A 14,925-nucleotide genomic window follows, 5' to 3' on the forward strand; every position below is an offset into this window, starting at 1 on the left:
GTGGCCCTGGGGTCATTGAAGCTGACTAACACGTAAGAGGGTCTGGGTTACTCCCCAGAAAACATTTAAAAGGCTTATTTTGACTATTAATTCGGTGTATAAGTATCTCTGGACACAAGGCAGTGCTAATAAATATTCATGTTTCTTTTGTTTGTGGTTGATTAGGAGTTGCACACCTGTAGAAATGGTCTAATGTTCCCCAACTCAGGATGTGAGTGGCGACCGGCCATGGCACCTTACCCAACCCCACCCCCACCCGCCTCTTGCGCACGCCACTGGTGTAGACTGTATATTATAAAAATAATTTCTAGTCTAAATATGCCTCAAAATTTCAAGCCTAACTTTTTCTGGCAAAGCACTTCGCCATCATCCCCCCCCCCCCCGGCCATGGCAATCGGATTCAACGACCCTAGGGTAATACCCCTCCTTTTCAAAATACTACATGCCCCTCGGATGTGTTTGTACAATTCAATAACAATGAAATAATATTTCAACATGGACAGATGGAAGAACTTCAAAATATTGTTGCAACTGATGAAATATAAGACACTCAGCCCAAAATATTGTTTGGTCAATGGTAGCCTCGAACGAAACTCCTACCCCAGTGGAATTGGAGATCATAGTGTTTTGTTTTTATAGATAAAATAGTAGAGTTTGAAAAATAAACTATTTCGATTTGTTTCTGGCAAAATGGAAAAGCGCTGTAAAAAAGTTTAAAAAATCGGTTTAAATGTCGACAATTATATATAAACATGCTAAAATGTTGATAAAATAGCCGAAGTAAGTCCTAAATGATGTTTTTGATTCATTATTTGTTTACTTACGTTGGCATAACGTTCTGATTCCATATAGCCCTATGATCAATACAACAAACAGCAACTAATATATCATGTACACGGTAGTCCTGGTGCGGCCTTTATGCAACAAAAGGGCAAAACGCTGTGTCATTGCATCTGCTTGTTCTAAGTCGTTTATTGTCAATAACACATGAAAAGTTTACTGGTCATACTTATATATGTAGTTACGCATGAAAGTATATATTGAACCACGAAATTCGATGTAATAATGATATCAATTTACGTTTGGTATACTATAGTAATAAACATTTTGTAACCCCCCTCATATTTACAAAAATTAATTGCAAAAACCGAGTCGAAGAGCGGGGACAGAAGTACTGCATACCAGTGCAAGTTTGTTTTGTAGCCATGACAGTACATAGCTATGGCAGTCTGAAAAATTGCCATTTTGAAAACTGATTACTGTCACGCAGCCTTTTCTACATGACATTATCCAAATATATATTTGCATACTATAAAATACCTGTCTGATAGCTTCGTAAATTTGCAGCAATTCTGGCCTTTGGGTTCTACCGATCTAGCCGATAGCTATCCGGGAGGTTAACATTGATAAGGCATACTCCTATAACTTTCTCTTGTGAAATGTAGTGCTCTAACACCCCCCAGTCACTACTGCATTTCCCCATAACACCCCCTCCTTTTGAGAAAAAATCGTGTGTTTTTAATAGAAGGAAAATGAGGGCAATACGTTAAGTTTTATTTTTTTTGTTGTGGTTGAGTGAGGTGTATTTTCTTCACATAAAGTTGCTATGTAACACTCAGAGTTAAGCTCAGAATTAACATATGAGCCTAAACTTTTTAGCGCGTTTCGTGCGCAGTATAGGCTGCCGTGACAAGATCCCCCCCCCCACACCCCCATATAAATTTGCACTAATTTGTGTGCCTATATATTCGAAACAAATTTTGTGCATCGATTAAAGTCCAAAATTTTTGCTTGTATTGAACGCTTCAGTTTTGATAAATTTTTGCAACCTATTGCACCATTTTGCATTTAAGCACCCGTAAGTAACCAACATTTTCCAAACCCTCTCCCCAATAATTTGGTTGGGGGATGGAATATCTTTCGCACCCCCGTAATATTGAGACAATAATCTTATTGCATTGTGTGCGACAAGAACTTACAATGACTCACTGATCCTATCATTGTATGTGGATTCTAAATACATCACATTGCACCATTTGAAGTCTAAAAGTGCCAAATTTTACGGGAGCATTTCCCCGGACCCCTGGATAACTCGCGCCTTCGGCGCATGCCCTCTGTCATTTTTTGGCTTAATAAACCACATATCAGGGCCTTTTTAAACATATTTACGAGGGGCCGTGGCCCCAGTCCCCTTCACGGCCCACCCATTCAGCTCATTTGGTGCCACCCCCTAAGTCCCTTTAGGCATGTCAAACAAATAATAATAACACAAGCCTAACAATTGATTACACCTGAATTCCCCATATGATTTCCCCTCAGCATATATAGGCTACCGCTAACATCAAAGTGCCCTAATATTTTGATTATTGACGTATATCAATTATTATACAAGTGCACTCTTGCAATTAACACGAATTTGGGCCTAGCCAAGACCACCTGTCATGGATTTCTATCCATGTTACGTGAATTACTTATGATTTCCTATGTGTAAAACATGAGATCTCAAAATAAAGAATGTTTAAATGCAACAAAGAAGGCATGGGATGTGCCATTTCCGGTAATCTGGCAGGCATTTCGGCTAAGCGTTCTGATAGCACTGTTCAACTTTATCGCTAAGTGTCTACGCCACTATGGAGGCGCCACTCCCTCACTGCCAAAGCAAGCCATATGCTCTGCCCATTGGCAATACTCTATGACATCATATCTATTTATATCCGTGACGCAAGGAATCATTGCGCAAGTGCCAGTTTTTGTTAGTAAACAAACTACATATGTAGCTATCTTGAAAAAGAAAAATATTGCAAGTGATTTGAAGATATTAATACAACAAATAAAAAAAAATCTTCAATATTTTGAGTATTTTGTAATATAAACATCGTTATTGATTGATACTCACCTTGTTAAAATATTATTAATAAGAAAAATATAATTTGTTTTAGGCTTAGTTTACACCGATTTCAGGATGGTGTTTTTCATGTGACTGAATTGCGTCGTCACGAATTCGTTTCGAAAAAGCGATTGAAAGTTCTGGAACCAGGTAAGCTTTATTATTATGCAATACGCATTTGTTTTCCCTTTATATATCAGAATTTTTATTAAGCAGAATCATTTACGCTGCGGTTCATACCAACGTTTACTATTCTGTTTCCAGTACTTTGTTGGCGTGAGATACATTCTGGGTAAATTTGGCGATGTAAGTTATTTTCTGTGTTCAATATTTATTATGCTAAGTTCCACTCTGGCCTAAGACTGAGTGGACCACTGTATGTTTAATATTAACCTTAAACAGAGCATTTCATTGTCCTTGGTTTTAACCAAAGAGGTCTTATGCTGCCAAGGTAAATCGTCCAGTAATTATTCAAGGAGTTAATATACAATACCCTGCATTTGTAGGAAAACTGCTTTCTGGAAACATGCTTGGTCACACTGAAGCAACTAAGCCTAGGTCCCAGAACTGTGTATGTTTGAGTTTCATCAAAATGCAAATTGTGGAGGCACGGTTGCAGATTACATGAAAGTAGTCCATCAAGCCACCATCCTGGGGTGCTAGCGCAGCCATTATTGTGATAGAGCATACTTTGGTGAGGTTGTTATTGGCCTCTTGTACTGAGATTATTTAATAAAAAAAGTACACTGGTGATGGCTGATATTGCTTAATAAAGTTCTGCGACTCCACCTTCCAAGGCGAAGTGAGGTTCCATATTGGTGGGGTAATCTATAGTAACTCACAATGTTAATTGTCACTGTCGTAACATGTTAAAAAAGTTACAAAAGTCATATCAGTTACTTGATTTGATAGTGAAAATGAGTTCAAAAAGGCATTCTGAAGTTATCAATATCCCAGTGTCTTGCTGATCAGTTGTGTTATATATAATAACAATATGGAGGCAATGTTTTTACACACGTAGGCTGATGGTGAAATGTTTATTGTTCATTAATCTTCAAGATACGTAGGCTAGATCCAACTACTGCAGTGAACACAAGTTAAGCAAATACGACGCAACCACATATCATCGATCTTTAACAAAGTTGCAAGAAATATTAGAATACTCTCAAAATTGAAGCATTTATTCCCACATAATATACTCAGAACACTTTATCAAACTCTGATCTTACCATACTTAGCATACTGTACAATTATTTGTTCTGGGACACACAATGTGAATCTTGATCACCTTAGCAAACTCCAAAAATGAGCTATATATACGTCACATTACCCATTCCGCACCACAGGAACACACTAGTCCGCTATTCAAGAAACTAAACTTGCCTAAACTCGATGATATCATCAAAATGAAGCTTGCGGCTTTTCCTTACAAATTATAGAAGGGGTTACCACAGTTGTATTTTTATCACTATCAAACGAGACATACTTATAATGCACATCATAATTTTTACGGTACCACTAGTATAGGAACCTATAGCTTCCTAACCGTATAATTAAAACATGGAATTCCCTTTCAGATAATATAAAGACCAATAAGTTGTTGAGTTTATTTAAGAAGTATTAAGAAAATACATCATCACAACATACTAATATGGTCTTTATGCAATATTTATATATATTAAGTAATTACATGTATAGCTAAATTCTTTATGAACTAGGACAATGTTATCTTGTCTAGTTATTACTCCTTAAAATATCTGTATCATTATGCTCATTCAACTTGTATTATATTTTTCTTTCTTCTTTACCAGGGAGTCTTCTACTCTGTTAAGTCAATTCAGGCTTTATAGAAGACTTCCTTTCACATAGTAATTATTTTTGTGATAGAACAAATAAATAAACAAACAAACAAATGCAGTATTTTCTTTCATTCTTACAGAATCTATAAACCGTTGACTTACATCCAGCAGGTCCTAAGATGTCTGTGACAGTTAAAGCATATCTGAAGCTTGGTGGTAATGCCAATGCTGAAATACGGCGCTTTGTGGTTGATCATGATGTCTGCTCCAACTTTGAGTACATTTCAAAGAAGTTAATGTCGGTTTTTCCATCACTGGCAAATGAGGCCTTTGAAACAGCATGGAAAGGTAAGGTCCAGCTAGTTGGCACTGTGTGTATTATTCATTCAGGGTTCACTCTCGAGTTTATAGAATAATAGTGTTGTTCATCCTAATTAATAGAATATTAGATCTTAAATATCATTAACAAAATACTTATATTGCTGTCCAAATAGTGCTCGCATGCATTAGGACTGAAGGCTATACTGTGTATTATTTAATACAGGGTTTACTATCAAGTTTATAGAATAATGATGTTGTTCAATCTAATTAATACAAGTTTAGGTCCTAAATATCATTAAGAAAATAGATGCTGCCCAAATAGTGCTTGCATGCATTAGGATTGTATGCTACATAATGAATACATTCTTACAGTAGGTTATGGCACTATTAATGAGTAGTACTTTGACTTTTATCTAGAAATTCCTGAGTCTTTGTTGTAAACCAAGATAGGTCCTTTAATTTGAAAATTTTAATTTAGAATTTAATAGTTGGGTTGAATTGTATGTATCATCTTTGCAACTTAACGATAGTTTGAATCCCTGAATCTACATAAATCAACCCTTGGGTTCTATAAGATTCCTGTGGATTTTCTGTACTGTAATTCCATCGTAAGCCTCAGCTGGTTGACTGACAAGTTCCCATTACAGATTAACAAGAGAAATACAAGTTTAGAGACAAATACAAGTGTTTGAATGAATGTTTTAAACATAATGGTTGATGGTGATACTAGCCCTCCTGAAGCCAAAAAGGGAACTTATTGCCTAGCTAAATACATGTTTGCTGTGTGTTGTTTTCTCTCCCTCTCCTTCTCTTTGTTCATAAACAATGTGAATGCTTGTTTGATAAATTGTATAGTGGTTAAGTGGTCAACATATTACAAAGTGCCAAGATAAACCAATGAGATACTGTACTTAGACTTAACCTACTGTACTTCTGTAGCTGTTTTTCGTCAGTCAGTACATCTGTTACTGCTTTATTATTTCTTATTTCCTCTTCATCTTTGCCTTGAACCCTCCCCATCCCCCCTCCCCTCCCCCCCACATCCCACCCAGTGAATGAAGTTTACCCTCCTTGTTATTAGACTGAATTGAATTGACCCTACTTAGAGAGATATTCATATCAACAGACTAACTTTAAAGAAGTTTAGAACCAGAGCCTAGGTGCAACCTCTACATCTATTCAATCTCTACTCATCATAGATACTGAGGGAGACCTCATTGCTTTTTCCAGTGATGAGGAGTTAGTAGAAGCGCTTGGTCAGTTGGATGAGAATGTCTTCAGGATCTACATCCACAGTAAGTAGTTTTAACTCTGGCCAGAAATATGGCACTTTGCTGTATGGGTATATGGCCTCACATACAGTAACTATAGGGAAGATGTTGGTAATGAGAGAGTGTGTTGTTATTTATCAGTTTATAGATGTTACCAGTAGAGGACATTTGTGTGATCATGCTTTTGTGCTTCTAAAATTGCTGAAAAGAACTGACACAAACTGTTCTGTTGGTCTTTAACCTGAGACAAGTAAATCTACCAAGTTTGTTTGTGGACCGATATGTAGTGTACAACAGTTGATGTGTCCTGTGCCTATTTATATTACATAAACATGTTTACTGCATATATGTAGTAGAGCATTTGTACTTAACAGAAGTGCTTATACTAGATAGTGGTAAGTATGTGTATTATGTTGGTCAAATGTGTGCATATAGTAAAATAGGACATTGCTACTCACATCATGTTTGTTTACGTAGAATTCACATACAGTAAGCAGGGAGAACTAGTTGGTTAATCTCTTGCAATAAACATTCAGTAAGACCCGAGTTAAATTTAAAATACAGTGCATGTTGATGTTGCTTATTTAGTTGTAGAAGCATTCAGGGCAATCTTTAGTGGTCGTCCGATACAAGCAAATTTCTGTCCGGAACAACCAAATTAAGCTTAAGAGTTCATCACGACCAGCAAAGAAAAGAAAAACCTCCAAAAAATGTTTTCCTTTTGGCATTGTTTCTATTTTGGTTCACATTGTAACATTTATACTAAAGTGGAGGTGTGGTCAAAGAACCTAATTCAGAATACTGTATATGTTATGAATCATCAGTCAACTTGTCAAACTTTCTACTGTATTTTTATCACAGAGAAAAATGGTGTTGGACAAGGACAAAGTTCGGAGGATGTGTGTCACCCTGGTGTGACCTGTGATGGGTGTGAGATGGGTATAATAGGACCTCGATTTAAGTGCGCTGTCTGTCCTAACTATGACCTCTGCAAGAAGTGTGAGAAGAGAGGAATTCATCCTGAACATGATTTCATGAAAATCCGCAAGCCCAAGTTTGGACGTTCTGGATGTGGGGTGAGTACAGTACCTTATAAGTGAGTCTTAAAGTTTAAAGTATGTAGCTGTGTTCGACCATGACATGTCCAAACTTGTGGTTCAAAGTAGCTAAAGTAAATAAAACTAAGTGTGTCTCAATTAGTCTAAACGGTGGGAGCATATATATGCAATGATTATTCACAATGGCTGTGATTAATTACCGGTATAATTAGGAGTGTGAATTTCATATATTCATTACCGGTATAATTAGGAGTATGAATTTCATTTACCGGTATAATTAGGAGTGTGAATTTCATATATTCATTACCGGTATAATTAGGAGTATGAATTTCATTTACCGGTATAATTAAGAGTATGAATTTCATATATCCATTACCGGTATAATAAGGAGTATGAATTTTATATATTCATTGCACATGAGTTGCCAGCTGTCCTTAGACAACCATTTTCAATAGCACCATTGAGAGTGATTTTTTAGTAAATAATGGAATTTGACAGAAAAAGAACCTCATAGTTTTCTCTTGTTACTCTCGTGCCACAAGAAACATAAATCATGGTACAAAGGGCAGTATATTATGCATAATCTCTGAGCAATTTGGTAAGCAATGGTCACTTCATATAAGTTTGTATGCAGTTTGCTTGCTGCGAAAAATGTGTTTATTGCAGAGATATATGTAGTCCTTAACAGAATAACGATGTAAAGCATTTAAAACAAAAGTCAATGCCCAATCTTAGGTCATTGTTTTTGTGCCGAGAAAATTGTCTTCAAAATCAGAAATATCCAAAGGTATCCACCTCTCCAGTCCCCAGTGATAATCGTAATTTAACATTACCTCAGTAACCTTTAGCAGCAGTTTACCAGTTACTGTCAAGTGTGGTTCAATACAAAGGTTTTAGAAGAAACACTGTCCTCAGTTTTGTAACAGTTGTTGTAATAGATATCAAAGCTAGTCCTGAGGAATGATTCTCTTTCACAAGTTTGTGTCCACTTGACCCAACCACAGATTCTTAGAATTTGTTCCATTTGAACCATTTTCAGGGCTTTTCAGGAAAACGTCGTAATTGGCATCAGCGATTCGGACCCTTTGGACCATTCGCTCAATATGGAATGTTTCAGTCACCTCCAGATTGCTCATTTGGACCCCCACCACCTCCAGGTCCTCCTGGGCCCCCGCCATTTGGCTGTCCCAGTCCATTTGGTCCAGGTGGACCTCCACCTCCCGATGGTCCTGCACCAGCAAACCAGGACGCTCCTCCACAGGGAGGTTCTGGTCCACAAGAAGACTCATCGAGTGGAACAGATGTTCCAAATGAAGGTTGTGAAGGTACCCCGACTGGTCCTGAGGAGTATCTCTCGTCTCTGGGTTGTGCTGTTGCCCAGATGCTTCATCCACTCGGTAAGTCTTAAAAACACTTCTCTTAGTGTACCATTTCATCTCAGTACCATTCCATCTCAGTACCATTCCATCTCAGTAACATTCTGCACCTTTCAGTAGCTCTCATTCGCCTAAAAGCATCTTACTTTTATTTCAAACTTTGAGAGGGTTTTTAAATATTTTGCCTTGTTTCAGGTCATAATACTTGATTATTTTCCTATTTCTTCTTCAACTTTTCAGTACATAATAGGATGAGTTATAAAATAATTTGCCATGATTCAATTAGTGAGTGATTGTGTTTAACATCAGCTTAACATATTGTGTATTTTACAAATTTTAGGACAATATGTGCATGTTTGTTGTTTTTATTTTGGAAGATAGATTGCAAACTTATCAACTGCTGTGATTGTGTTCATACATTATTTAGATCAACCATTATTTCTTAACTCTCTCAGCTCACCAAGATATCTCACAATGAAATTCAAGCGATAAGAGTTGAATGTAGAAAGACTACCTCGTACAACAGAAAACTTAGACACCAGCCAATGCTGACATACTGAAAGTCAAGCCTTTCCTTTCTATGTATATAAACTTTACACAAGCATGCCATTCAGTTGGCAAAGAAGTTATCAGTAACAGTTTTTTAGAAGTAGTACAGCTAGATTCAACTGATTTTGACAAGAGCTTAACTGTAAGACGTTTGTTTTGTCTCTCAGGTATTGATGTGGACGTTGCAGTAGAACATCGTGGTAAACACAAGAAGTGCAAGAAAGGTCGCAAACATCATGGTCAAGGTGGATGGTGGGGCTTTGGCTCTCCCTACGGGCCACATGGAGGTAACTTTGAACCCTTCGGTGGTCAAGGACACCAGTCAGGAACATCTGGCAACAGTGAAGGAACCAAACAAGCTGACAAATCAAGTACCCAACAGAAGACCAGTAATGGAAGCGGTGAATCTGAACCAATGGTAATTAAACTATTTCTGTTTATACTCTGATGTATGTTTACTGTTTATAATGACACTCAATGTATCTCATGTTTACCTTCTCAGCATTAGAGCATCAACATGATGATGCTAAATAGGAGCCCTTACATTGCCTGATTTAAGATTCACTTGGCTTGGCTAGTTGAAGATTAAAGCATTAATTATAGGCTGGATTGAGACCACAAGGACTAGAATGATTGCTAGTTTTTTGCTCAGGTTGACTTATTCCATGGCTGAAAAACTACCTGTGAATTTTGGATCACACAAAACTTCAGAGTGTGTTTGGTAGACAGGAATACAAAACATAAACGTATATGAAGTTTCTGTATATCAGTCTGTCTGTAAACAATCATAACTCCTTTTATTGTTCAATTTGTAAGAGCTTGTAAATTCTTTTTTAGAACAAATTTCAAATCATTAACCCTGGCTACAAGTAGCATACATGTCACAACAAATGCTGAAATAAGCAAAGAGCTGCACTGAATTTGGAATGAAAATGCTATCGAGCCATCTGGAATTGCAATCAGGAACTGGTGCTCTCCCTCTCTCATGCAGGATTTCCTTAATGTCTTTCACATCCCAAAGAGACTTAACTGGCAGTTTTGCTTCAATGAGGTATCCATTGGTCTTTAAAATGGCTGTCACAAAGACGTAATTGCATTTAAATACTCAAAGATGTAGTCTCGAGTTGGGTAGGTCATTTTGGAAGTGTCACCTTTATGCTTTGTACTAGATTTAAAGAGGATGAGAAATTGAAAAGCACTATCATACAACATAGTTACCATGCTGTCTGACTGTTCAGCTTCATGTCCAGTCAGCTATGACTTGTGGAATAAACTATTTCTCCTCAAATAAATGTATAATAAATAAAAAAAACATTTTTGATTGCTCCACCAGGAAACTGGATCAAACAAGCAGAAAGAAGAAGACTGGATGCTGGTTGATGAAGACAAGGTGAAGGACCAATCAGATGCTGCCACATCATCTCAACAGGGTTCATCTTCTGGTTTCATGCCAGACCTGCAGGGAGCAAGTCCACCAAAAGGTAAGCAAAGCTTGGTACTTCTGTAAGCAGGATTGAGTATAGCCTTAAGATGCACGCTAACAAGAACACACAACAGTGAAGGCATTCAACAGAAATATATTGTATATTGAAAGACACTTAGAACTTAATGTCTTAAAGAAAGTCATTTTGAGAGAATCGTTAGTTACTTTACTGTTAATTTTTGGTATGAGATCACAAAAACAATCAAAAAGTGGGTTTTTGTGTTTTGTGTTCTTATGAAGCAGATACCAGTTCATGGTTGGTTGTTACATCAGATCTTTGGAGTAGTGAAGATGAACTGTTGCTGGAAATTGGGAATCAAGCCTAGAATCCTGCAATCATTATATATCCATTAATTTTAAATAATTGCTGATTACATAGAGAGAATTTGTAATATCCTTTAGGAAATAAAGTAATTACTGATGTTGGTTTGGTTCTAAAGATAAAGTTGGAAAGTTGAACAATTTTAGCAGAGCTTGTTCACTTGCGCATTTGACAGCTAAGGCAGAAAAAAGGTGCAGTGGTTCATTTTAGTAGTTTGTTTTAAGTTCATAATATTGTTGTGTGGTGATTTCAGTTTCGATAGATGAACAGTGTGATGGTAAAACCTATGTCTGAGAATATAATTAGGATCCTCATTGTTATTCACAGATGGAAATATTGAAACTGCCCTGACACAGATGCTTGCAATGGGTTTCACAGATGAAGGAGGTTGGCTGACTCGCCTGGTGGAAGCCAAGAATGGAGACATTGGAAAGGTCCTGGATACCATCAAAATGGGTCAGCGTCCTAACCTCCCTCAGAACTAAATGAGGAGTTGATAGAGTGAACTAGAATCTGGGTTTCTTAAAATTTATCATATATACATTTACTAAGTTGAATTATGTAATGACCACATACAAAATCAAGTTTTTTTGAAAGAACTGGAGAGGAGGATTTATGCTGTCATGTAACAGTTCCATCTGCAACATGAGTGTTGGAATCAATGTTACTTGAGCATTTATGCTGTAATGTAACAGTTCCATCTGCAACATGAGTGTTGGAATCAATGTTACTTGAAAGGGACTTTTTCAGCCATCCAGTTCATATCATGTTTTGTCATCTTCTCTACAATTAGTACGATATCATCTAAGAAATAATCATGAGATAACATTTCCAATTCTGGTGTTTTTTTGTTGGTATTATGTATGAGGAAGTTAAATTTATGATCATATATAAATGATAATGTTGTTTTTTATCACCTATAGGGTAGAATAGAAACATGAATATGATTGCACTATGTTGTGCTTTATATGTAGGTATCATTGTATGCTAATGAGATCTAAGCATATGTTAATGACGTACAATATTTCTACCCTATATTAAGCTTGCTATTGATAGCATTTGTAACTTGTATTATGCCTACTTTAGTATAGTTAGGTTTCTAGTTCACTCTGCAAGTACTGTGTGAATATTGCTGGCCTGGGCTAGTATTGCACATACTTGTTTCTCTCTCTTTACTTTCAATTCATTGATTTTATTGTCATTAGATGAACTTTCAGGACCAGTTTGCTCTCTTTACTGGGGTAGTGAAGTCTCATTTGAACTGATCCTGTAGAAAATAAATTATGCATCATTGCCTTTGGTAATGGACCAATAGGCCTATATTTTACCAGTATACAAAAAACTTTCGCAAGAATGATGCCAGCCTTACTGTACAGCTTTTCAATCAAATGGCCCTGATTGCTCAGTGATAAAGTGCATTGCCTCTATCAAATGGCCCTGATTGCTCAGTGATAAAGTGCATTGCCTCAATCAAATGGCCCTGATTGCTTAGTGATAAAGTCCATTGCCTCTATCAAATGGCCCTGATTGCTCAGTGATAAAGTGCATTGCCTCAATCAAATGGCCCTGATTGCTCAGTGATAAAGTCCATTGCCTCTATCAAATGGCCCTGATTGCTCAGTGATAAAGTGCATTGCCTCAATCAAATGGCCCTGATTGCTTAGTGATAAAGTGCATTGCCTCTATCAAATGGCCCTGATTGCTCAGTGATAAAGTCCATTGCCTCTATCAAATGGCCCTGATTGCTCAGTGATAAAGTGCATTGCCTCAATCAAATGGCCCTGATTGCTCAGTGATAAAGTGCATTGCCTCAATCAAATGGCCCTGATTGCTCAGTGATAAAGTGCATTGCCTCTATCAAATGGCCCTGATTGCTCAGTGATAAAGTGCATTGCCTCAATCAAATGGCCCTGATTCCTCAATGATCAAGTCCATCACCTCCATCAAAGGGCCCTGATTGCTCAGTGATAAAGTCCATTGCCTCTATCAAAGGGCCCTGATTCCTCAGTGATAAAGTCCATTGCCTCCTATGTATTATGTAATTCTCCCTACTGTTATCTGAATAGCTTCAACTTTGCTTCAATATCCTGTTCTCTCATTATTCATTGCCTTTGTAAAGAAAAAAAATTTAAAACACATGTCCCCTTTCATTGTATTTAAGTAATGTATGTAATGTATATTGCAGGTTCTGCTTTGTATGTTGTTATGATTTAACATAAACCTAGAATAAAGTTACCATAACGTGGAATTGAACAAATGAAATACTAAACTAGATCAGAGAGCAAACTGAGCCTGAAAACAAGATACTGCTGTTTTGGATTTAAACTATAAACTGGTAGTTTTGGTTTTTTTTATTATATGACCTCAGGACATAAAAAAATTGATATGGAATTTTGAGAGAAGAGCCACCCTCTTCTACACATCGCAATCCTTTTAATGTGATAATTAATTGTTGCATGAATTCAGGTATCACTGGATATTTATTTGATGACATCTTGTCATTTTCAAAACCTTTTTACACTTTGACCAATTGTAATTGAAATTATATTTGAAATTATATTTGCTTGCACCCTAACCAAACTTGTAGTTGGTTGTTTATACAGTTTGGATCTCCATACTCATGTACTGGCATATTAATGGAGAGGCATGTGGTAGAGTAACCCCCCCCCCCACACCCCACCACCCCCCCCCCCCCCTCGTGGCACCAAAACCGATCTGGAAAGGAAAGAAACATATTGTGAGAGATGGAACAGCTGGATGAGGATTCAAATAGAAAGTGATAACTGTCAATATTACATTCAAATTCCATCACAACACTAATTTTTTCCATTCGTGGTTGCTGCATTTCATAATTTCAGGTGTATTTAAAAGAAATCGCTAATTATTTTTGGCTAGTATACAAGGAAGGCAAGGGTTGTCTCTTTCAGATGCAGTGATGCTGGGCAGGTCAATGTAAGTGCTGCAAGAATCATAATATGTGAAGTTCAATGATTGCCTTCTATTAGTGCACCAGTCGGTAATTGATGTCTTAATTAAAGAGCATTGTATGTCTTTTAAATATTATAAAAGCAATCAACTCGATGGGGCGGGGGGTGGCTCATATGTGTTCTGGGGGCGGTGGGGGGGATCATATGGAACACAATCTACAAATGATCTGACTGTAGCCGAGGTGATTTCACGATTGAAAGGTCTTTAGAGCAATGACATTTTGTGGAGTGATGATTAGCGTTAACTTAGTAGCTACCGTGCTTTTCACTAACGTTGTTTGCGATTTTTTTTTTTGATCACGTAGGACACACATTTCACTTCTCTCACCCCAGCCACCCCCCCCCCCCCTCTCCACCTCCACATGTCCTCTTTCCAGATGACATAGGCAATAGTTGAATAATGATGGATTTTTCTTACCAGCATGTCCATGTAAAATCTAAAAGTTACCATATTTGACATTAGGGCACACTGGCTAAAAATGATGGAAGGTATGTTTCGTCACATTAAATATCTATATGAGAAAACGCTCTAAAAACGTTCAGACTCGTAACCTGTAGAAATTAAATTTGTAGTTGATACCGAAAAACCGTCCAAGTGAAGCAATCACTCCTCTTTCTACGGCACATTTTCATGATAATGTAATGCGTTATTGAACTGTTTTCGACATATACTAGGGCATTCAACATAAATAAGGGCAATTAATAGGAGGTTCGGCTTACTAGCGTGAAGAGTACCTACTCCCTCTAGCCGCGATATTACATGCCTTCTCAAACGCCGTGAGAAAGTGTTAGGACACCAAATAACGTTCAATCATATGACTCAAACTGTTGATTCTTTCAGTTGTTTCTGAGTTAAACCGATAGTTTGCTTA

General features: G+C 37.2%; 1 protein-coding gene and 1 long non-coding RNA gene across 3 annotated transcripts; one reads left to right on the top strand and one right to left on the bottom strand.

The window, feature by feature from the left end:
* Positions 1-2,887: 2,887 nt before the first annotated feature.
* On the top strand, positions 2,888-11,787 carry LOC139979539 (sequestosome-1-like). 2 transcript variants are annotated; one of them, XM_071990456.1, is made up of 8 exons: positions 2,888-3,037; positions 4,827-5,034; positions 6,207-6,302; positions 7,140-7,354; positions 8,376-8,733; positions 9,429-9,679; positions 10,595-10,742; positions 11,394-11,787. In XM_071990456.1, exons 2-8 carry the CDS (start codon positions 4,866-4,868, stop codon positions 11,549-11,551), a joined length of 1,395 nt encoding a protein of 464 aa, XP_071846557.1. In that variant the 5' UTR covers positions 2,888-3,037; positions 4,827-4,865; the 3' UTR covers positions 11,552-11,787. The 2 variants fall into 2 exon arrangements, with proteins under 2 accessions (XP_071846557.1, XP_071846556.1); XM_071990455.1 differs by lacking the exon at positions 2,888-3,037 and adding an exon at positions 3,044-3,193.
* A 136-nt stretch (positions 11,788-11,923) lies between these two features.
* LOC139979540 (uncharacterized) lies at positions 11,924-13,730 on the bottom strand. The gene is made up of 2 exons (XR_011797202.1): positions 13,005-13,730; positions 11,924-12,789 (listed from the first exon to the last, which is right to left on the bottom strand). It is a non-coding gene; the product is annotated as an uncharacterized lncRNA (long non-coding RNA).
* Between the last annotated feature and the right edge of the window lie 1,195 nt (positions 13,731-14,925).

The sequence above is a fragment of the Apostichopus japonicus genome, chromosome 14, assembly GCF_037975245.1.
Source record: "Apostichopus japonicus isolate 1M-3 chromosome 14, ASM3797524v1, whole genome shotgun sequence".
Taxonomy (NCBI): Eukaryota; Metazoa; Echinodermata; class Holothuroidea; order Aspidochirotida; family Stichopodidae; genus Apostichopus; species Apostichopus japonicus.

Excerpts from the sequence above, each read along its gene's own strand:
- LOC139979539 (XM_071990456.1), top strand. The coding sequence starts at position 4,866 with ATGTCTGTGACAGTTAAAGCATATCTGAAGCTTGGTGGTAATGCCAAT. Across the intron at positions 7,355-8,375 it reads TTGGACGTTCTGGATGTGGG|GGCTTTTCAGGAAAACGTCG; the intron begins GTGAGTACAGTA and ends AACCATTTTCAG. Across the intron at positions 10,743-11,393 it reads GGGAGCAAGTCCACCAAAAG|ATGGAAATATTGAAACTGCC; the intron begins GTAAGCAAAGCT and ends TGTTATTCACAG.